Source organism: Balaenoptera ricei, chromosome 19, assembly GCF_028023285.1.
Source record: "Balaenoptera ricei isolate mBalRic1 chromosome 19, mBalRic1.hap2, whole genome shotgun sequence".
In the NCBI taxonomy this organism is placed as follows: Eukaryota; Metazoa; Chordata; class Mammalia; order Artiodactyla; family Balaenopteridae; genus Balaenoptera; species Balaenoptera ricei.
The window spans coordinates 4,629,762-4,652,438 of record NC_082657.1 but is presented as its reverse complement, the minus strand read 5'-3'; the positions used below and the strand labels follow the sequence as shown (position 1 = coordinate 4,652,438).

The window sequence follows — 22,677 nt, the reverse complement described above, 5'->3', positions numbered from 1 at the left end:
ATGGCATGAGAATGGGAAAGAAAAATATAAAACTATGTTTGCAGATCATGCAATCATACATCTGGAAATACAAAGGAATTGATAGAAAATCTACAAAAGATAAGTCAGGAAGATCATATAAATATACAAAAACAGTAGCTTTCATAGGTGCAAAAAACAATCATTTACAAGTTATAGGGCGAGAAACTATAATTAGAAAAGCATAACCAGAAATGAAATTAATTGGGAGTAAATCTAACAAAGTTTTTAAACCTATGTTTAGAAAACTATAAAACATTCCTGAAATATATGAAAGCGGATATAAACAAATGGAAAATCACATCACATTCCTGGGTAAAAAACTGAGTATTATAACAAGGTCCATTCTCCTTAAGCTAATTTATAAACTTAACCTGTTCCCGATATAGACACTCAGATTCTGAAGCTTGCAATGTTATCGAAAAAATCTTACAGAATAAAGAACAAGTAAGAATAGCCACGAAAGAGAAGCAAAAAAGAGTGGCTATCCGTAGGAGACATGTTTATTCATGACTAGTAGATCAATGAAGTTAAAAATTCAGAAATATGCCAAAGTGCGTAAGAAAAGTTAGTAAGTAGCAAAACCTACAGTGGAGATACTAGGATTCGGGAAATGGAAATTCCTATCACAATGACAAGAAATGGTTTTATTTGTCACATCCTATAGTCAGACAAAGGTCAAAGAGTAAAAAATAATATATGGTTGAATTATTTAATAAGGCTTGATTCTCAAGCACCTGAGTGTAGCCAACTCCTTGCTCACAGTCTCCAAAGGAGTCCCTCATACAATGACACATTTGGGGTTGAAAATTTTCCTCTGATTGTTTTTTTCTGTGCTGCCGGGCTTGCGGGATCTCAGTTCCCCGACCAGAGACTGAAACCCTTCGGGCTGTGAAAGCCTGGAATCCTAACCACTAGGCCACCGGGGAACTCCCCCCAAATTCTGATTTTTGATGCCTCCAAGTGAATGGGGAACACAAGAAAAAGTTACGCTCTGAAGGGAAGTGAGTATAAAATCGCACATTCCGCACAGGCACAATTTTGCATTTCCTGTCACACTCCAGTTTCCATCACCTACTCTAAATAAAACTCAGGCTGTCGCTTAATTAAAATAAGAAGTTGTAACTGCCTGAGGTCTCACCAGTTCCGGGATCCAACCGCCGCTCACAACCCCCCGTCCCTCGCGCTCCCCCAGGTCCCAGCGCTCCGCCGCCTCGCTGCTCAGAGGAGCCGCGTCTTCACCCGCTCGCCCTTCTCACGTAAACCGTTCTCAACTCTCCGCTTCCAGTGTAAGGGGTCCGCGCATCTCTAAGTCTGCACCTAACCTGGCTCCAGAGGCCACCAGACACGTTCAAAGGAGCCAAAGTAGAGAAGCAGAGCCTCTCGGGAGGGAAGAGGAACAGACCAGAATCTCCCAGGGGCGGGTCCGAGGGCCAGACCCGGCGCCCGCAGGGCGGCACCACCAGAGACACGGCCTCCACCCGCCGGAACGTCCGAGATGCGCCCCTCGGCGGCCCCGCCCCCTGGCCCGGCGGTGCGCATGCGCACGCGCAATTACCTAGGGACGCGGAAGCGGATCCTGCGGTCAGACTGGCGCCGTCGGGTGAGTGAGTCTCGGTTTTTTGGTTCGTAAGTGTGCTATGCGATCTCCAAGCCCCGCCTTCTCCATACCTGGGTTTCGAGGGTGTCCCAGCAAACTAAAACCCCTGAAGGCGGTCGTCGCTCTCGCTCTGAGTCCGCCCCTTTCGCCTGTCGCGGCGTCGCCAGAAGACTCGGTTCGGTCCTGGGAGTCTGGGTCCGGTTCCGGTTAAAATCGCTCTGACTCGGGTACCGGCCCCAACTTTTTGCCTTCGGTCCGTAGAGACACTGACCTCCTGCAGCGACGTTTTCCTACTCTGACTCCCTTTCTCAAACCTTTGTGTGACTCCCGGCTCCCCTCCCCCCCGCCCAATTCCGTTTTTGTCAAGTCCTCACTCAGGAGGTGGATCGCCCTTGACCTCCCTCCAAGGAGAGCAGAGAGGGAATACAAAGGCAGAGGTATATGCAGTTAGTGAGGCATCAGAACGTTTGGGGAGCAAGAACGACAGGGATCGCAACAGAGATTGCAACAGAGCGAGGCCTAACAGTCTGTGAGAGGAGGAATAGAGAGGGGGGGAAACAAAATGATGCGTATGAACAGAGAGGAGGAAACACAGAAATGGACACAAAAGGAGAGGAGAGAAACAGAAGGACCCAGGGAGACACATACAGGGAACAAAGCACGTGGTGGTGGAGAAAGCGGGAACCCAAACCCAGGTGAGTATTGAGTTGATTAAATATGGAATATTAAGTTGTGAAGTACTAAGTGGTGTCTCTAAGCTAATCTGTTTAACATTTGTTGACATGTTTAAATTATGCAGAAGAGAATGATAGTTGCAAAAGCAGGTGTTTGAGGCGTCTGCATTTTCTAATCATTGCTTCAGATAACTCCATTTGCAGGCCCCGTTCTTCCAGAGGGTGGAGACTTAGGTCAGTCAGTTCCAGGTCATTCTCTTCCCTTCTAAGAAATGGGGGGAAGAATTTGTGTCACCACACGGTGCTTTTGAAAATGGTCATGATTAACAGTACTGTTGCCCTTCTGTGGTTCACGTCAATCTCTTTAAAATCTGATGTATCTTCACACTTGTTTTAACTTTAATCTCAGAAGCGATTGGGTATGTTTTAAATGTCCAAATTATTTTCACTCTAAATTTCATTGTTCAGATTATGAGGTTTATATGCTTTCTACTGTATCCTGTATTGGAACTATTCTTTGATGTCTGCTAAATAACTTCATATGCGTGTGGTAAGGGTGCTGATCATCTTTTAACACTCAAAACCTAGTTTAACCAGTTAGTTTAGTATTCAGTAGCTTCTTTCTTCCCTTAAGTGATCTGCTCAATTAGTGAGCTCTGAGTTTAAGTGTCCAACTAAGTAGATTGTCCCCCCAAGTCCCCTTTGTCCTTTCTGTGCAGATGTTAACTGATGGGCTGGATTTGTTACTGACCTGGGTTCTTGGACTCTTTAATCAGTAGAAATTGGTAACAGGCCAGACGAGGAATTCAGGCAAAGCTTTACTGGGACTCGTGCTGCAGCACAAGTGAGCGAGAACAAGAAACAGGTGCCCTTGCTCGCTCCCTGATGGGGGGGTGTGGTGCGAGCTGGTCCCTTACAGGGGGTGAGGGTAGGGGCAGATCGGTGGGTCGGGCCAGAGGTGTAGCTTGGGTGGTCTGCCCACCCCCTTGGTGGTGCTGGGTGCAGGGATCACGTGCAGGACCCTGCTTTTGCTCTCAGCATCTCAGAAGTGGCAGCTGGGTTTTGACCTTTTTGTTTCTTATTGTTCATAAGCTGTTTGCCCAAGCTGTGCATGTATGCAGTTACTTTTAGTCCCCTATGGTTTCTTTGTATTCTGTGTTCAGGACACATTTGTCCAGGTGCAGGCACTGTAGTGAAGGGTCCCAGGTTCCAACCTTTTCCAGATTGATGTGAAACTTTGTTCCCACAGAACCCATGTGTTCATGATGAAGAGATTGTTAGGGCTCATCTCCACGGGTGACCCTCTTTCATGTTTTTCTGGAAGAATAACTATTTGTAATTTCATATTTTTTGACTATAATGTTTTCTGGAAAAGAGGAATTAAACGTTTGAATTTGATTAAACCCATGAAAGAGAAGCTTCTCTTGCTCAGGAATATGGAAGGTGATCTGGAATCAGGACGTTTAAACCCTTTCTACCTAAACCTATCCAGGCTGCCACTTCTACCCAGTTCTGCTCACTCAACTCAGACTTCTTCAGGGTAACTTGGTAAAATTACTCCCCCTCTGAGCCTCAGTGTACCCACCTGTGACATGGAGAAGACAGAGGAGACCAGTTTGCCTGGTTATAATTGAAATTTTAAACATATTCCAGTCCTCCAGCAATTAAGGAAAATGCTTAAAAAAGAGGCAGGGGCATAGGCCCAGAGCTGGAGGCTTACCTTTTTCTCAGCTTGTCTGTCTCTGTATCAGGGGTAAATCATAAGTTTCATTGCATCATCTCTTGGCATTAAATCTTTTATGGTTTCCCATCACCCTCAGGACAAAATCTAAATTGTTCAGTATAACTCCACAGGGAGCTCTGGAGCTGGGGTGGCCCCTCCAGAGTTGCTCCCAATTAACAAAAGGGACAAGCTTCCATATCGTGCGTCAACCAGTCACTGGATGCTGGCTGCTTCTGGAAGAGAGCAGAACTTGGAGGAGGCACCTTCCTTTGGATTAGTGCCAAGTGGACAAAGGACGGCGCAGTTGCAGTCGAGTGGGGGTTTTGGCAGCAGGCGAGGGCTTCCTGAAGAAGTGGGTGACAAGCTCACTAAATTGGTCTTCGTGTAGGAGTTTATTGTCCCTGTATCCCTCGTGTTACAGTTGGCAGCAAAGGACTGTCTTTCCCTCACGTTAAGGTTCTCCTTCTGGTAGCTTTGTGGCAGATGCCAGAAGGGGCGTATGTTGGTTGTAAGCATTAAACAGCATATTTCGCTCCCACAGAATCATCTTACCTGAAGAATCTTAACAAGAAATTCAGAGGAGGAGGAAAGAAGAAGGAATGGAGCTTTCACAGGTAAAAGTCATATTCTTTGTTGATTTGTTCTCTCCTTCCTAAAATGACACAGTTTGGGCTCATTAATCTTCTCTGTCTCTGAAATGTCCAATTTACTCACACACAGGGCCTTCCCTCGGTCTCCTCTCACCTCCCTGCAGATTCCATGTCACTGTGACCCAGTGACAGGGAACTTGGGAAGAGCCCCCTTTTAGGTGGTCATCCTGTGAAAGGTTTTATACTGAGGCGTGGATTGGAGATGGGGAGTAGGCTCTGTGGTGTCAGTGAGGTAGGGCAGTGAGGATGGTTTAGTGCACTCTTCTGGATGCCCTTTCAGCTGCATATAAACCAGGATGAAAGAGACTACATATGTAAGTGATGTACTCCTGTGCACAAATACCTGAGGAGGTCTAGAATGGAAGACTGATATGGGGAAACATGCTTTGTGAGATTTTGTAAGTGTATTGGAAGTTAAAGAAGTCTATCAATGTGTTTCTGGCTCTAAAATATCAACACTTTAAAATAGAATGGGAAGTTTTGAAACAGACGTAAGGAATGGATAGGGTGTCATCTAACAATAAGGGTTCTTTAAATTATTTACAAAGCATTCATCTCACAGAGCCTGTCGTGTTCACCTAGGGACTCTCATGCAGCAGGTGTTTTAGATAAAAATGGTTATAATTTAGCCAAGACATAGGAGCAGAACTTTCTGTCATCAGAGAGGCTGGAGGCGAATTATAATTTTACTAATTCTTGTTCAGTGTTATTTTTTTTTGTATTAAACATCTCATGTATATATTTTCATGGTTCAGCTACACACAGCGATGCAGTTTAGAGACTAAGAAGTAAAATATCCCCTTCCCTGTCACATCTTACACTGTCACTTACTGTCTCCATCAGAAACCACTGTTAATTCCCACTGCACATCTTACAGAAATGCATTTATATATGGTAATGTGATTTTAGAAAGTACTGTTTAATAAATATTTTGTTATGGTATTTTATTCTGCACATTTAAATATTTACATACCATATATCTTAGACTTGTTTTCGTGTTAATAAACTTAGAGTTGACTTTCTTTTTTTGTATCCTCATGGAGCATTTTCTTAATGAAGACACATTGGTCCTGTACAGTTTTTACTGTGATTAAAAAACAAGTCATAGTGGCTGCTTCTGAGCATGCCGACTTTACTATAGATGTCTAAGAATTTCTCCAGAATGGGAAACTTGAGCGTGATTATCGGGTTAATGATGGTGTTCATAAGGAAGCACAGATACTACAGTTACTAAACAGGATTTTAAATCAACTGTCTTAAACGTACTAGGAGACTTAAGGGAAACCATGGAGAACGAACTAAAGGAAAGTAGGAGAACATTGTTTCAAGAAACAAAACATCAATAAAGAGATAGAGTTAGAAATTCTAGAGCTGAAAACTACCAAAACTGAAATTGAAAATTCACTAGAAGATTTCAACAACAGATTGACAATCAGAATAAACAGTTAGTGAACTTGGGGCTTCCCTGGTGGTGCAGTGGTTAAGAATCCACCTGCCAGTGCAGGGGACATGGGTTCGAGCCCTGGTCTGGGAAGATCCCACATGCCGTGGAGCATCTAAGCCCATGTGCCACAACTACTGAAGCCCGTGCGCCACAACTACTGAAGGCTGTGGGCCTAGAGCCCGTGCTCCGCAGCAAGAGAAGCCATCGCAATGAGAAGCCTGCGCACCGCAACCAAGAGTAGCCCCCGCTCTGCACAACTAGAGAAAGCCTGCACACAGCAACAAAGACCCAATGCAGCCAAAAATAAATAAAATAAACAAATTTTTAAAAAAAGAACTGGTGAACTTGAACATAGGTTAATTGGAATTATCCACTGTAAACAGAAGAAAGGTGAACTCCTTTACCTCCTATACCTCAAGAACACCTGTACCTCAAGAACTGAAGTACAAAGAATCTAATTATAAAATAGATAGAGGACTTTAATAGACCTTTCTTCATAGAAGATATAGAGGTAATCAACAAGCAAATGAAAAGATGTTCAATGAAATTAGTAAAATGCAAAATCAAAACCACCATGAGATATCATTTTACATGCAATAGGATGACTATAACAAAACAGAAAAGAACAAGTTTTGGTAAAGATGTAGAGAAGTTAGAATCCTGATACATTGCTGGTAAAATGTTGTAGCCACTGTGGAAAACAAAATCATGTGACCTAGTGATTCCACTCCTAGATAAATACCAAGAAGAATTGAGAACACGTATTCAAACACATACTTCTACGTGAAACTTCCAGCAGCACTATTAATATTAGAGAAAAGGTGGTTATAACCCAACTGTCCACCAAAGGATGAGTGAATAACCTGTGGTGTACTCACACAGTGGAATATTACTCGGCCATGAAAAGGAATGCAGTACTGATACATAACTATAGCATGGCTGAGCCAAAAGAGTTATTCAGTGAAAGAAACCAGACAAAAGGTCACATGTTATACCATCCCAGTTATATGGAAATATCCCAAACAGGTACATCCATTGAGACCAAGCATTAGTGGTGTCCAGGGACTGAGGCAAATGGGGAAGAAGGAAGCAACTGCTGAATGGGTAAAGGATTTCCTTTGGGGATGATTGAAATATTTTTGAACAAGAAAGAGGTGATGTTTGTTCAACATTATAAATGTACTAAGTGCCACTGAATGGTACTTTAAAAATGGCTAACTTTATGTTATATGCATTTCACCTCGGTTACAAAAAGAGAAATGTAACTTGCTCAAAATTATCTTACATGGATCAGTCAGAACATTCACTCGAGCCAAGTCAATCCTTACACGTGTCTGCTTCTGTAAGTTTGTGTCAAACTCAGAAATGTCTCCTTGTCCACTTGGTGAAATGCGCTTTCCTTTCAGGGACTGTTTACATTCAAGGATGTGGCCATCGAATTCTCTCAGGAGGAATGGGAATGCCTGTACCCTGCTCAGAGGGCCTTGTACAGGGACGTGATGTGGGAGACCTACAGGAATCTGCTCTCCCTGAGTGAGGATAACTTCTCTCTGGAAGTCGGTAACTACGGGAGCACCTAATATGCTTTTGGATATATTTCCAGAAGTGGTATTGCTGGGTGATATAGTAGTTCTATTTTTATTTTTTTGAGAAACCTCTATACTGTTTTCCACGGTGGCTACACCAATTTACATTCCCACCAGCATTATAGGAGGGTTCCCTTTTCTCCACATCCTCACCAACATTTGTTACTTGTGTTCTTTTTGATGGTAGCCATTCTGACAGATGTGAGGTGATATCTCATTGTGGTTTTGCTTTGCATTTCCCTGATGGTTAGCCATGTTGAGCATCTTTCCATGTGCTCATCGGCCATCTTCACTTCCTCTTTGGAAAAATGTCTATTCAGTTCTTATGCCCATTTTTTAATCGGGTTTTATGTTTTTCTGACGTTAAGTTGTATAAGCTGTTTATATATGTTGGCTATTATCCCTTATTGGTCATATAACTTGCAAATATTTTGTCCCATTTAGTAGGTTGTCTTTTCATTTTGTTTATGGTTTCCTTTGGTATGCAAAAGCTTTTAAGTTTAATTAGGTCCCTTTGGTTATTTTTGCTTTTATTTCCATTGCTTTAGGAGACAGATCCAAAAAAATGTTGCTGCAATTTGTCAAAAGAGTGTTCTGCCTATGTTTTCCTCTAGGATTTTTATGGTATATGGTCTTATATTTAGGTCTTTAATCCATTGTGTGTTTATTTTTGTATATGGTATTAGAAAATGTCCTAATTTCTTTCTTTTACATATAGCTGTCCAGTTTGACCACCACTTATTAAAGAGACTGTCTTTTCTCCATTGTATATTCTTCCCTCCTTTGTCATAGTTTAATTGACCATAAGTGCATGGGTTTATCTATGGGCTCTCTATCTTGTTCCATTGATCGGTGTGTCTGTTTTTTTTGTCAGTGCCATACTGTTTTGATGATCTTATAGTATAGTCTGAAGTCAGGGCGCATAATTCCTCCATCTCTGTCCTTTCTCAAAATTGTTTGGCTATTTGGGGTCTTTTGTGTTTCCATAGAAATGTAAAAAATTTTTGTTCTAGTTCTGTGACAAATGCCATTTGTGTTTTGATAGGAATTGCATTGAATCTGTAGATTGTTTTTGGTAGTATGGTCATTTTAAAAATGATTCTTAATATTGATTCTTCCAACCCAAAAACATGGTATATCTTTCCATATGTTTGTGTCATCTTCAGTTTCTTTCATCTGTGTCTTATGGTTTTTGGAGTGCAGGTGTTTTACTTCCTTAGGTATGTTTCTTCCTAAATATTTATCTATTTATTTTTGATGTGATGGTAAATGGGATTGTTTCCTTAATTTCTTTTTCTGTTACTTTGTTGTTAGTGTATGGAAATGGAACAGATTTCTGTGTTATTTCTGTATCCTGCAACTTTACCAGATTCATTGGTGAGCTCTAGTAGTTTTCTGGTGGCATCTTTAGGATTTTCTATATGTAGTATCATGTCATCTGCAAAGCTTGAGAGTTTTACTTCTTTCTGTCCAATTTCTATTCCTTTTATTTCTTTTTCTTCTCTGATTGCTGTGGCTAGGACTTCCAAAAGTATGTTGAATAAAAGTGGCAAGAGTGGGCATCCTTGTATTACTCCTGATCTTAGATGAAATGCTTTCAGCTTTTCACCATTGAGTATGATGCTGGTTGTGGGTCTGTTATATATGGCCTTTATTATGTTGAGGTATGTTCCCTCTGTGTCTGTTTTTTTGAGAGTTTTTATCATAAGTGGATGTTGAATTTTATCAAAAGGTTTTCTAGCATCTGTTGAGATGATCATAAGGTTTTTATTCTTCAGTTTGTTAATCTGTATATCACATTGATTGATTTGCAGATATTGAGAAATCCTCGCATCCCTGTGATAAATTTCACTTGATTGTGGTGTATGATCCTTTTAATGTATCGCTGGATTCAGCTTGCTATTATTTTGTTGAGCATTTTGGCATGTATGTTCATCAGTGATAATGGCCTGTAATTTTCTTTTTTTGTGATATCTTTTTCTGGTTGTGGTGTGAAGGTGATGCTGGCCTCATAGAATGAGTTTGGAAGTGTTCCTTCCTCTGCAATGTTTTGGAATACTTTCTGAAGGATAGATGTTAACTCTTCTCTAAATGTTTTGTAGAATTCACCTGTGAAGCCATCTGATTCTGGACTTTTGTTCTTTGAGAGTTTTTTTTTTTTTAATAGAAGTATAGTCGATTTATGAAGTTGTTATTAGTTTCAGGTGTACAGCAGTGTGATTCAGTTATACATATATATATATATAATCTTTTTCAGATTCTTTTCTCTTATAAGTTATTATAAAATATTGGGTATAGTTCTTTTTGCTGCACAGTAGGTCCTTGTTGGTTACCTATTTTATATAGAGTAGTGTGTATATGTTAATCGCAAACTCCTAATTTATCTCTCCCCTACCCCCTTTCCCCTTTGGTAACCATAAGTTTGTTTTCTATGTCTGTAGCTCTATTTCTGTTTTGTAAATAAGTTCATTCTTACCATTTTTTATATTTTTAGATTCCACATATAAGCAGTATCATATGATATTTATCTCTGTCTTACTTCACTTAGTATGATAACTTTAAGTCCATCCATGTTGCTACAGATGGCATTATTTTGTTCCTTTTTATTGCTGCGTCATGTTCCATTGTATATATACACCACATTTTCTTTATCCGTTCACCTGGTGATGGACGTTTAGGTAGCTTCCATGTCTTGGCTATTGTATATTGTGTTGCAGTGAACATTGGGGTGCATGTATCTTTTCTAACTTTGGGAGTTTTTAAATTACTGATTCAGTTTCATTACTGGTAACTGGACTGTTCATATTTTCTATTTCTTCCTGGTTCAGTCTTGGGAGATTTTATCTAAGAATTAGTCCATTTCTTCTAGGTTGTCCATTTCATTGGTGTATAGTTGTTTGTAGTAGTCTCTGCGTATTGTTGTTTGTAGTAGTTTCTTACGATTCTTTGTATGTCTGTGGTGTCACTTGTAACTTCTTTTTCATTTTTGATTTTATTGATTTGTGCCCTCTCTCTCTTTTTCTTTATGAGTCTGGTTAAAGGTTTATCAATTTTCTCTTATGTTTTCAAAGAACTAGCTTTTAGTTTCATTGATCTTTTCTATTTTTTTTTAGTGTCTGTTTCATTTATTTCTTCAAATACATTTTCAATCCCCTTTTCTCTTTTCCTTCCGGGATCCCTGTTACGCAGATATTGGCACGCTTTATATTATCCCACAGGTCTCGTATATTGCTTTCATTTTTTTTTTCATTTGTCTTTCTGCTCTGCTGATTGGATGATTTCCATTATTCTATCATCCAGGTCACTTATTCATTCTTCTGCATTACTCATTTTGCTCTTTATTGCCTTTACCTCAGCTTTCATCTTGGCAAATGAATTTTCTAATTTTACTTGGTTCTCTTTATAGTTTCTAGTTACATTTTACAGTAATCTGCATTTGTGTCGATAGCCTTTCTTAATTCCTTCCATGTTTTTATTATCTTCTTTTTGAACTTGGAGTCTATTACACTGGAGAGGTTGGTTTCATTGTTTGTTCTTTCAGGGGAATTCTCTTGATCTTGGAATTGGGAGTGGTTCCTCTGATTCTTCATTTTACATATATTTCTCTCACCCTATGATTTTAGGAGGTAAGTTATCTATCAATACCATGATCTTGGAGGGCTGTTTTTTTTTTGTTTTTTTTTAAAATTTATTTTATTTATTTTTGGCTCTGTTGGGTCTTTGTTGCTGTGTGCAGGCTTTCTCTAGTTGCGGCGAGCGGGGGCTACTCTTCTTTGCGGTGCACAGGCTTCTTGTTGTGGTGGCTTCTCTTGTTGTAGAGCACGGGCTCTAGGCGCGCAGGCTTCAGTAGTTATGGCTCGCGGGCTCTAGAGTGCAGGCTCAGTAGTTGTGGCGCACGGACTTAGTTGCTCCGCGGCATGTGGGGTCTTCCCGGACCAGGGCTCGAACCCGTGTCCCCTGCATTGGCAGGTGGATTCTTAACCACTGCGCCACCAGGGAAGCCCCTGGAGGGCTGTTTTTCCGTGAGAGCATCCTTGTGTAGCCTGCATGAGTGTAATGTTTTTGGTGCAAGGGCTGATTTTAGTGCGGATGCCTGCCGCATCTTTCTTCAGTGTGTGCCGTTTATTATCCCCTTGATGCGTGGTGTGACTGGTGCTCTGGGGACCAGAGCCTGCACTGGATATTGAGCAGGACCTCCTCTTCGCTCTGTGTTTGTCTCAGCCCTCTTGGGGGCAGGGTGCTCCCCAGTTGTGGGAGTAGAAGCTCCCATATCTGTCTCTGAGCTTCCGTGTGAGGCAGGCCAGACTGGAGTACTGCTGCTGGGAGAGGAGCCGCTGAGTATCCCTCCGCAGGAGCTGTGCACTGACGAGTGTGCTCTGTGGTGCTGCCTGTCACCTGTTGTTTGGGTTCACAGAGTACACTGTTGTTGGCACTTCCCTTGGCCCCACCTCAGCCGTGTGAATGCCAGCAGTTGGCCCTGGTAACCCTCAGGCTCTGTGTTCATAAAGTCACCAGCGAAGATCTGTAAGTGCAGATCCACTAAAGTCATGTGCCAGTACCGCAGTAGTCACGCTTCTGGACCCAGTGCAGGAGCTACAGAAGCAACCTAGACCTCAGCCCCGCCCCTCCATGCACGCACCCACAGAGCCCAAAGCTGCTAACACTGGACCTGTTCCAGCCACGGGAGCACCCGTAGTGCTCTTGGGTGTCCTGCAGATGCTGAGTTTACAAAACTGGCGGGGCTGCAGCTGCAGAGTAAACCTGCAGATTGCATAGTTTCAGAGAGTGGGCTCAGATTTCAGTCCTGTTTCCTAAATCGCATGGCCCCTGGGGATCGGCTCTGATTTCAGCCTTGCCTCTGCATATGGGTAACGTGCTGGTGCTTCCGTGCTCCGAGAGCTCACAGAGGTGGAGTTGCACCTGCCGTGAGCTTGCCGAGAGTTAGGCTGCTATGGCGGGGCCCTGCCCCTCCCCTTCACGCACCCGTTAACAATGGCCCTTCTGTGGCAGGCCCGGGTTCCATCTGTGTACACCCCCAGTTGCGGCACATACCACACTCCAGTCCCTTCAGGCTGTCTCCGTGCAGGCAACTGCAGTCCACTCCCTGGGCCTGTCTTCTGAAGCTCAAGTTTCAGCACCCAGTCGCCTCGTGCACCAGCAGACATGCATCTTGGCCTGGGGAATGCAGTGGGGTGGCATGGGTCGCCAGTGCTGGCTTTGTTCTGCCTGCCACAGGCCGGCTGGCGCACTCGCCTCTGAGCCTCTGAAGCTCTCTGTCTGTCCCAGCGGATATCCCAATCAGTCAGGGGGTTCCCAGGGTGAGGGAACGTTTCTTCTCTCACATCTCCCTCCCAGGGTTGCAGGTGCTGTTCCGATTCCTTCTTTTCTTTTTTTCTTTCTTTTCATCCCCCCTGGTTACGTGGTGATCTTTCTTGCAATTTTTTTTTTTTTTTTTGGCCAGAATGTGCGGCACGCGGGATCTTAGTTCCTGGCCAGGGCTAGAACCCGTCCCCCTGCAGTGGGAGTGCAGAGTCTTAACCACTGGACCGCCAGGGAAGTCCCTTTTTTGCAGTTCTGGTTGTCTGAGATCTTCTGCCAGCATTCATTAGCTATTCTGTGAGACTTGTTCCACATGTAGATGTGTTTTTGATGTATTTGTGGTAGGAGGTGAGCTCCATGTCCTTCTATTGCATCATCTTGGTTCCTTCTCTTTTCTATTGTTTTTTTAGTCTCTATCTTATTTATTTCTGCTCTGATTTTTATTATTTCTTTCCTTCTACTAAGTTTTGTTTTTGTTTCTTTTTCTCTCTCTAGTTACTTTAGGTATAAGTTTAGGTTGTTTGAGATTTTTCTTCTTTCCTGAGGTAAGCTTGTATTGCTATAAACTTCCCTCTTGGAACTGCTTTTACTGTGTCCCATAGGTTTTGGATCATCGTGTTTTTGTTCTCATTTCCCTCTAGGTATTTTTTATTTCCTCTTTGATTTCTTCAGTGATCCATTGGTTGTTCAGTAGCATATTGTTTCGCCTCCATGTCTGCGTTGTTTGCAGTTTTTTTCCTTGTAGTTGATTTCTAGTCTCAGTGTTGTGGTTAGAAAAGATGCTTAATATGAAGTCAGTCTCTTTAAATTTACCAAGTCTTATTTTTTGGACTGGCTTGTGATCTATCCATGGGGAATGTTCCATGCATACTTAGAAAGAGTGTCTATTTTGCTGCTTTTGGATGGAGTGCTCTTTCTATATCAGTTAAGTCCATTTAGTCTAATGCGTTATTTAAGGCCTGTGTTTCCTTATTGATTTTCTGTCTGCATGATCTGTCCATTGATATAAGTGCAGTGTTAAAGTCCTCTACTATTATTGTGTTATTGTCGATTTCTTCTCTTATGTCTTAATATTTGCCTTACATAGTTAGGTACTCCTATGTTGGGTGCATATATAATTGTTATATCTTCTAGGATTGATCCCTTGATCATTATGTCATGTCCTTTTTTGTCTCTTTTAACAGTCCTTATTTTAAAGTCTATTTTGTCTGATATAAGTATTGAGATTCTGGCTTTCTTTTGATTTCCATTTGTATGGAATACCTTTTTCCATCCCCTCGCTTTCAGTCTCTGTGTTTCTCTAGATCTAAAGTGAGTCTCTTGTGGGTAGCATATATACAGGTCTTGTTTTTGTATCCATTCATGCACTTTATCTCTTTTAGTTGGAGCATTTATTCCATTTACATCTGAGGTAATTATGGATATGTATATTCTTACTGCTGTTTTATTAATTATTTTGGATTTGTCTTTGTAGGTCATTTTTTCCCTTTCTTCTTTGTTCTCCTGCGATTTGATGACTATCTTTAGTGTTATGTTTGGATTCCTTTTTCTTTTTTGTGTGCATTATCTATTGTAGATTTTTGGTTTGCAATTACCATGAGGTTTTTGTACAGCAGTCTCCATGTACGTGATTGTTTTAAGTTGCTGATCTCTTAATTTCAAATGCATTTTAACAACCCTGCATTTATACTCTACTCCTCATGATTACTGTTTTTGATATCATATATATTTTTTAAAATTTATTTATTTCTATTTATTTACTTTTGGCTGCGTTGGGTCTTTGTTGCTGTGCGCAGGCTTTCTCTAGTTGCAGTGAAGGGGGGCTACACTCTTCGCTGTGGTGTGTGGGCTTCTCATTGTGGTGGCTTCTTTTGTTGTGGAGCACAGGCTCTAGGCGCGTGGGTTTCAGTACTTGTGGCATGCAGGCTCAGTAGTTGTGGCTCACGGGCTCTAGAGTGCAGGCTCAGTAGTTGTGGTGCACGGGCTTAGTTGCTCCATGGTATGTGGGATCTTCCCGGACCAGGGCTCGAACCCGTGTCCCCTGCATTGGCAGGTGGATTCTTAGCCACTGCGCCACCAGGGAAGTCCCTGATATCATATTTTACATCTAATTGTTTTGTGTATCCCTTAACTGCTTATTTTGGATATAGCTGATTTTACTACTTTTGTCTTTTTGCCTCTGTACTAGCTTTGTGTGTGGATGATTTCCTACATTTACTGTATGTTTGCCTTTATTGGTGAGCTTTTTCATTTCACAATTTTCTTGTTTCTAGTTGTGGTCGATGCTGATGTTTTAAAACTGTACTGTTATTTGTTTTGTTCAAGCCACTGATACTTTCATCTTGTAAATTTCATTGTTATAAATGACCTTCATTTTCTTTGTTCAATCATTAGTTCCATATTTTTTATGATATTCTTTTTTAAAATAATTTATTTATTTTACGTATTTTGTTTTTGGCTGTGTTGGGTCTTCATTGCTGCACACGGGCTTTTCTCTGGTTGTGGCGAGCGGGTGCTACTCTTCGTTGCGGTGCGCGGGCTTCTCGTCGTGGTAGCTTCTCTTGTTGCAGAGCATGGGCTCTAGGTGCATGCTTTAGTAGTTGGCACACAGGCTCTGTAGTTGTGGCTTACAGGCTCTAGAGTGCAGGCTCAGTAGTTGTGGCACACGGGCTTAGTTGCTCCATGGCATGTGGGATCTTCCCAGACTGGGGCTCGAACTCGTGTCCCCTGCATTGGCAGGTAGATTCTTAATCAGTGTGCCACCAGGGAAGCTCTATGATATTCTTAGTGTTGTTTGTTTTATACCTACAGTTTGGGGTTGTGGATTCATGAATGAATATCTTTTTAAATATTTTACAGGATTTCTTTCTTGAGTGTTTATGACTTAACATTTCTTTCCCCAAAAGCTGTATAACCTCTAGAAATTTTTGAAAAACTAGTCTGAGTTATTCCTTTTACTCTGTTTCATATTAGTTAGTACCTGCTATGAACACATACACCTTCTTTTAATAGACTATTTTTTTTAAGGAGATTTAGGTTCACAGAAAAATTGAATGGAAGTTATAGTTTCCATGCATTTTCTACCCCAGACATGCAGGCCCTCCCCAATGATCAACATCCCACTTGAGAGTGGTATGTTTGTTATCACTGATGAACCTGCATTGACACAAATTAACACATCAAAGTCTATATCTATGTTAGAGTTCACTCTTGCTATTGTATATTCTATAGGTTTAGACAAATGTATACTGACATGTTTGTAGCATAATAGTACCATTAAAGGTAATTTCATTATTTAAAAATACTCTGCTCTACCTATTTATCTCTCCCTCCCTCCCAAAGTGCAGTTGCTTGGTTATGTGGTAATTTTCTGTTTAATCTTTTGAGAAACCCCCAGACTGTTTTCCAAAGCAGCTGTACCATTTGATGTTTCCACCAGGAGTGAGTGTATGAATTTTTCAGTTTCTCCACATCTTCACCAACACTTGTTATTGTCTCTTTGATTACAGCCATTTAAGGGGTATGGAGCTGTATATCATTCTGTTTTTTTTTTTTTTAATTTATTTTTATTTATTTATTTTTGGCTGTGTTGGGTCTTTGCTTCTGTGTGAGGGCTTTCTCTAGTTGCGGTGAGCGGGGGCCACTCTTCATTGCGGTGCGCGGGCCTCTCACTATCGTGGCCTCTCTTCTTGCGGAGCGCAGGCTCAGTAGTTGTGGCTCACGGGCCCAGTTGCTCCGCAGCATGTGGGATCTTCCCAGACCAGGGCTCGAACCCGTGTCCCCTGCATTAGCAGGCAGATTCTCAACCACTGCGCCACCAGGGAAGCCCTCATTCTGGTTTTGATTTGCATCTCCCTATTGAATAATTATGTTAAACATTGTTTTTTGTGTGTTTATTGGATATTTTTCTATATTCTTTGGAGAAATGTCTGCTCAGATCCTTTTCCCATTTTAAAATTGGGCTATTTGTCCAAAGCATGGATTATATACTATATACATATATTTTTGCCATATGACTATAATTAAGTGATACTAGGTAGTTGAACTATGTACTGGCTATTATAGAACTGCAGGCTTGACATCATAATTGAGATTTCAGACAGTTTTCCCTAATTCTTAAATTTCATACATACGTGTGTTGACCTGAAGCTGATATTTCAAAATTCAGTGCTTATCAAGATATTTTTTAATTTTTCCTATCGTGTGTTCCTTCTGGAATGAAAATTCTTTTTTTTTTTTTTTTTTGGTACTTACTCAAATCTTTTAGAATTCCAGAGACTATTATTTTGTATAGTTGTGGTTACTTACTAACTTACCTACTGGATTTATCATGGTTTACAAAAATGTTTTAGCAATTACTGTTGTGATGTACAGTTTCATAAAAATATTTTTTCTTGCATCATATTCATGTTATTAAACATTATTATAAATTTAAGGATTAGGGGCTTCCCTGGTGGCACAGTGGTTGAGAATCTGCCTGCCAATGCAGGGGACACGGGTTCAAGCCCTGGTCTGGGAAGATCCCACATGCCACGGAGCAACTGGGCCCGTGAGCCACAATTACTGAGCCTGCGCGTCTGGAGCCTGTGCTCTGCAATGGAAGAGGCCGCGATAGTGAGATGCCCGCGCACTGCGATGAAGAGTGGCCCCCGCTCGCCACAACTAGAGAAAGCCCTCGCACAGAAACGAAGACCCAACACAGCCATAAATAAATAAATAAATAAATAAATAAATAAATAAAATTAAAAAAAAAAATTTAAGGATTAGGAAAGACAGTCTCAAATCTCAATTTTGATTTTATGCTTCCAGTTCTATAAGCCAGTATGTATCAATAGATAAGCTTTCTAATTATGGAGGATCATTTAATTATCCATTTATCTGGCAAAAAATATGTGTAGTACATTGTGTGTGTGCTTGAAATTTAATTATCTAAGATCAGAGAAAACATTAATATGGGAAAAAGTATAAAAAGAAAACTAAAAAATACTGTATCACAGTAGTGTTTGAAGACCATGCTTGAAGAATTTCTGTGTTCATTGTATTATTTTTTGTGTAATTATCTAATTCAACATAAAATATTTTCCAACTCTATATAATAGGAAGCCATTCTGCTGGATTTGCAATCAAGGAATTATCACCAAGAGAGGACATTACTAAAGGAGAATTATGCCATCTAGTGACATTAGAAAGAAGTAAAAGTCATGGCATCAAGGATTTTGACCTCAAGGAAGTCTGTGCAGATGTGCAGGAGTGTGAGAGTGAGTGGGGATATGATGCAAGAGATTATGAAGAAGTAGTTTTGACCCATAACAAAAATCTCACTCATGGAGAAGATCAAGATAATAAATCCTTAATTAATTTTTCTCAGAGTGTTTCTGTAAGAAGTAATGCACGTGAATATTTCACGCACGACAAGCCATTCATAAGTTTGTTAACAACGAAAAATAACATCAGCGTTGCTGGAAACAGAGATCTCAAGTGTTTGGAAAGTAGACCTGGAGTGAGGCTGCAGGCCCAGGCAGCTCAGCTGCAGAGATTTCCAGCTGAGGAGAAAGTGTATGCATGCGGTCAAGTTGAGAAGCCAGTCAGCAGTGGTTCCTCAGTTTCACCCCTTCACAGAATTGCTCCTAGTGTGGAAAACACTTTGTCACCTGCACAACACAGGAGAACACACACTCGAGAAAAATCTTACAGCTGTAATGACTGTGGGAAGGCTTTTAGCAAAAGCTCAAACCTCAGGAATCACAGGAGAATTCATTCAGGACAGAAACCTTACAGATGTAGTGAGTGTGGCAAAGCCTTTAACCACCAGTCACACCTCACAACACATCAGAGAGTGCATACAGGAGAGAAACCTTACAAATGTCATGAGTGTGGCAAGGTCTTTAGTCGAAATTCACACCTTGCAAATCATCAGAGAATGCACACTGGGGAGAAACCTTACAAATGTCATGAGTGTGGCAAAGCCTTTACCCAGTTTTCACACCTTAGTAGACATCAGAAAATGCATGCTGGAGAGAAACCACACAGATGTTACGAGTGTGGCAAGCATTTTACGCAGCGTTCAAACCTTATGGCACACCAGAGAATTCATACAGGAGAAAAACCTTTTAAATGTAATAAATGTGATAAGGCTTTTATTGAACGGTCACAACTTTGGGGTCATGAGAGAACTCATACTGGAGAGAAACTTTACAAATGTGATGAGTGTGGCAAAGCCCTTACAAGACATTCATATCTTACTCAACATAAAACAATCCACACTGGAGAAAAACCTTACAAATGTAATGAGTGTGGCAAAGCTTATACTCAATTTGCAAGCCTCACCAGGCATCTCAAAATACATACTGAAAACGAACGTAAGCCTCACACATGTGGCAATGCTATTATTCAAAACTCAAAAGTTTAGGGATCATCCGATTTCATAGTAGAAAGAAACTTTAAAAATAAAACGATTCAGACAAAATTTATGCGTGTATTCAAGCCTTACTCAACATATGGGACTCTATCAGGGAGAAAGAACACATACAGATGGCCAGCAGGAGCATGAAAAGATGCTCAGAATCACTAATCATCAGGGAAATGCAAATCAAAAGCTCAACGAGATACCACCTCACATCTGTTTCCAATGGCTGTCATCAGAGAGACAATAACAAGCATTGGCAATGGTGTGGAGGAACGGGCACCCTGTGCACTGTTGCTGGGATTGTAAATTGGTGCAGCACTTATGGAAAACAGTATGGAAGCTCCTCAGAAATTAACAACAACAACAACAACAACAACAAAAACAAACCTGTTATATGAGCCAGGTATTGCCCTTTTGGCTCTTTGCTGGAAGAAAAGGCAAACACTAATTTGAGAAGATATAGGCACTTGAATATTCATTGTAGCATTATTTCCAGTAGCCAAGACATGGAAGCAACCTAAGTGTCCATCAATAGATGAATACTTAGAGGAGATACAGCATGTCTGTGTGTGTGCATGTACGCACGCACACACACACATGCAGGAATATTACTCAGCCATAAAGAAATCCAGCCATTCGCAACAACGTGGATGGATCTAGAGGGTATTACGCTAAGTGAAATAAGTCAGACATAGAAAGACAAATACTGCGGGATTACTTATATGTGGAATCTAAGAAACAAAAACAAAAGAGAATGAAAACAGATTCACAGATATGAAGGACAAATGTGTGGTTGTTGCCAGAAGGAGGGGCGGTGCGGCGGTGGGTAAAATAGGTGAAGGGGATTAAGACGTACAAACCTCTGGGTATTTAGATAAGTCATGGGGATGTAATATCCAGCATTAGGAACATGTTCAAAAATATTGCAGTAACTGAGGACAGATGGCTACACATATCGTTATCATTTCATAAAGTAAATGTTACCTCGTGTGTAGTACAGCCAAAACGAACAATGTTATAATCAATTATATTTCAATAAAAAGAGACTCTACTGTAGAGAGAAACCGTATAAAGCTAATGTACATGATCTTTAATATTTACTCAATTGAATTTTTGTTATAAACACTAAACCTGCAGACATCAGTAGGATAGTCAGGGACTGTTACAAAAACTCTACACACACATGCTTGACAACATACATGAAACGGTAAAAGCGGAACTGACCACAAATCACCCGTGTGAAACACATCATTTGAATAAATACTTTGAATTACAGAGTGAATGTATAACTCTCATTGGTTAGAATGAGCAATTTCATTCGCACACCCTACAGAACAGCATTTCTGTTTCTATTCACCATTGTGCTCAGTTCCAGAGACTCATAAGGACAAGACCTGGGGTTTGAGGCTTGGAGGACTATGGCATGTGTTACTTTAGGTCACTAACCATTGCTTTAAAAAGAGCAACGTTTAAAAATTTTTTTTTTTATAAATTGCATTGTTTATTTTTTGCTTAGTCATTTTATTAAAACCATCTTTCCCTCCTCCCAGTTTTATAATTGTCATATATTAACTTTAAACTGTACAGCAGAATGGTCTTACATGTATTGTGAAATGATTGCCAAAACAAGTATACTTAGCCTCCATCATCTCAAATCGGTACAATGAAAAGAGAAAAGAAACAAAAAATTTTTTTCCCTTTAATGAGAACTGTATTGTTTAAAATACTTTATTTCATACTTGTGATGAATTACATTCAAATACCTTTGAGAAAAACTTGTTTACATCAAAATATACCTAAATCAGTAATGTCTAAATGTAATGTAATTTCAGATTATCTATACATTCATTTTGAGGGTAGACAGTTTTATTTTTAAAATTGTAATGTATCTTAGCTCTTTTCTCTGTTCTTTATCTCAGAAAGTTTTGTCAAATGTGGATAACAAAGCCTGTAAAACATGACGTCATTGGGATTTACTTTTACCTAAAGTATTATGAAGTTTGCAGTATTTCTGCAAGGGCATTTTGTAGGGAGGTACATTCTCTTTAATATGAACTCTATAGAAAGTAAAACTAGATTAGCAACTATCAAATAATTTCATTTCTATACTCAGGAATTTTTATGGCAGTATCTGTCACTTAACATCTACTACTAGGTATGTTTTCTCACATCCTTACATGTGAAAGATTTCATGTGCAGGAAATGGTAATCATTTGAAATGTATTGTTTGGATAGGGTAAGTAGCGTATTTAAATATTTTCACGTAAAAATGAGCATGTCTTGGGACGGCACACATATGAATAGAAGAAGATACGTCATCACATTTATAAAAGATCTAGTGACTAGGATAGACTTTCGGATCTTTATAAGGTAGATTACTTTGTATTATGTAATATTGCTAACTAGTCATGTTGGCAAGAAAGACACTTCAGCATGGAGTTGATAGTGGAAATTTTCAGCAAACACAGAACACTACAGGAGAAACTAATTATAGGCAGAAGTCATGAATCCATTTTGTTCCTGGTGAGTTTTGTTTTAATAATAATTTCAAGGCAGCAAAATGGACATATTCACAAGAAAAGGACACTTCCTCAATCGCAATAGATTTTGAAACATCTCTTGTAATATTAAGAAACAGATGCAAATTATTAATGATCAAAAATGTGAAAACCCAACCATCTTGTTTGACCTGTGCATATATATTAAACCCTGTGCTAGAAAACTAAAGAGTATACATTTTTGAGCACAGATGGAACAACTAAAATATTCACCACTGTCAGATTTAGGTAGAGATTTTATCCCAAAGGATTATGACAGTAGAGAGAGTGCTCCAACCACAAAATCTGAAAAGTCTCAACAACCAGACAGAAAAGAACTTTTCTTTTATACTGAGGGCTAAACAAGTCTAGGAAAAAAATCCCATATGCTGAATAAATGAGCAGGCGGCATGACGCACAGTTGATCAGGGAACGTTTTACCCTTAAGTCACCTACTCTTGGGAGTGGATGGTGTGGCAAGAGGCTTCTTCTGAATTACAGTGCTCAAGAGTGGTCCAAAATTCAGGGGCCTTGGGAGAGGAGAAAAACGTAAGTAAATGTTGCTTAAATCATGTTTACAAGCATTGTTCCGCGTGATCAATGAGGACAAACAATTCGGTAATCGTTGTCGAGGCCAAGGGTGGGATTTTGGAGGGTCTGTATCTGGATGGTTCCTAAGTAGACAAAGGGGCCAACGTAAGTCTCATTGAAACTAATGGG

At 40.4% G+C, this 22,677-nt stretch overlaps 1 protein-coding gene across 3 annotated transcripts; it reads left to right on the top strand.

Annotated features, from left to right (window-relative positions):
- Positions 1-1,409: 1,409 nt before the first annotated feature.
- Positions 1,410-20,702, top strand: LOC132354089 (zinc finger protein 677-like). Of its 3 annotated transcripts, none has more exons than XM_059905711.1 (4): positions 1,410-1,621; positions 4,557-4,629; positions 7,516-7,642; positions 18,114-20,702. In XM_059905711.1, the coding sequence occupies exons 2-4, from the start codon at positions 4,615-4,617 to the stop codon at positions 19,421-19,423; spliced, it is 1,452 nt and encodes a 483-aa protein (XP_059761694.1). In that variant the 5' UTR covers positions 1,410-1,621; positions 4,557-4,614; the 3' UTR covers positions 19,424-20,702. The 3 variants fall into 3 exon arrangements, with proteins under 3 accessions (XP_059761694.1, XP_059761692.1, XP_059761693.1); XM_059905709.1 differs by having other exon boundaries at positions 7,516-7,669; XM_059905710.1 differs by lacking the exon at positions 1,410-1,621 and adding an exon at positions 1,629-2,313 and having other exon boundaries at positions 7,516-7,669.
- The last annotated feature ends 1,975 nt before the right edge of the window (positions 20,703-22,677 follow it).

Coding starts and splice junctions, on each gene's coding strand:
- LOC132354089 (XM_059905709.1), top strand. Junction 7,670..18,113: donor TAACTTCTCTCTGGAAGTCG/GTAACTACGGGA, acceptor TCTATATAATAG/GAAGCCATTCTGCTGGATTT.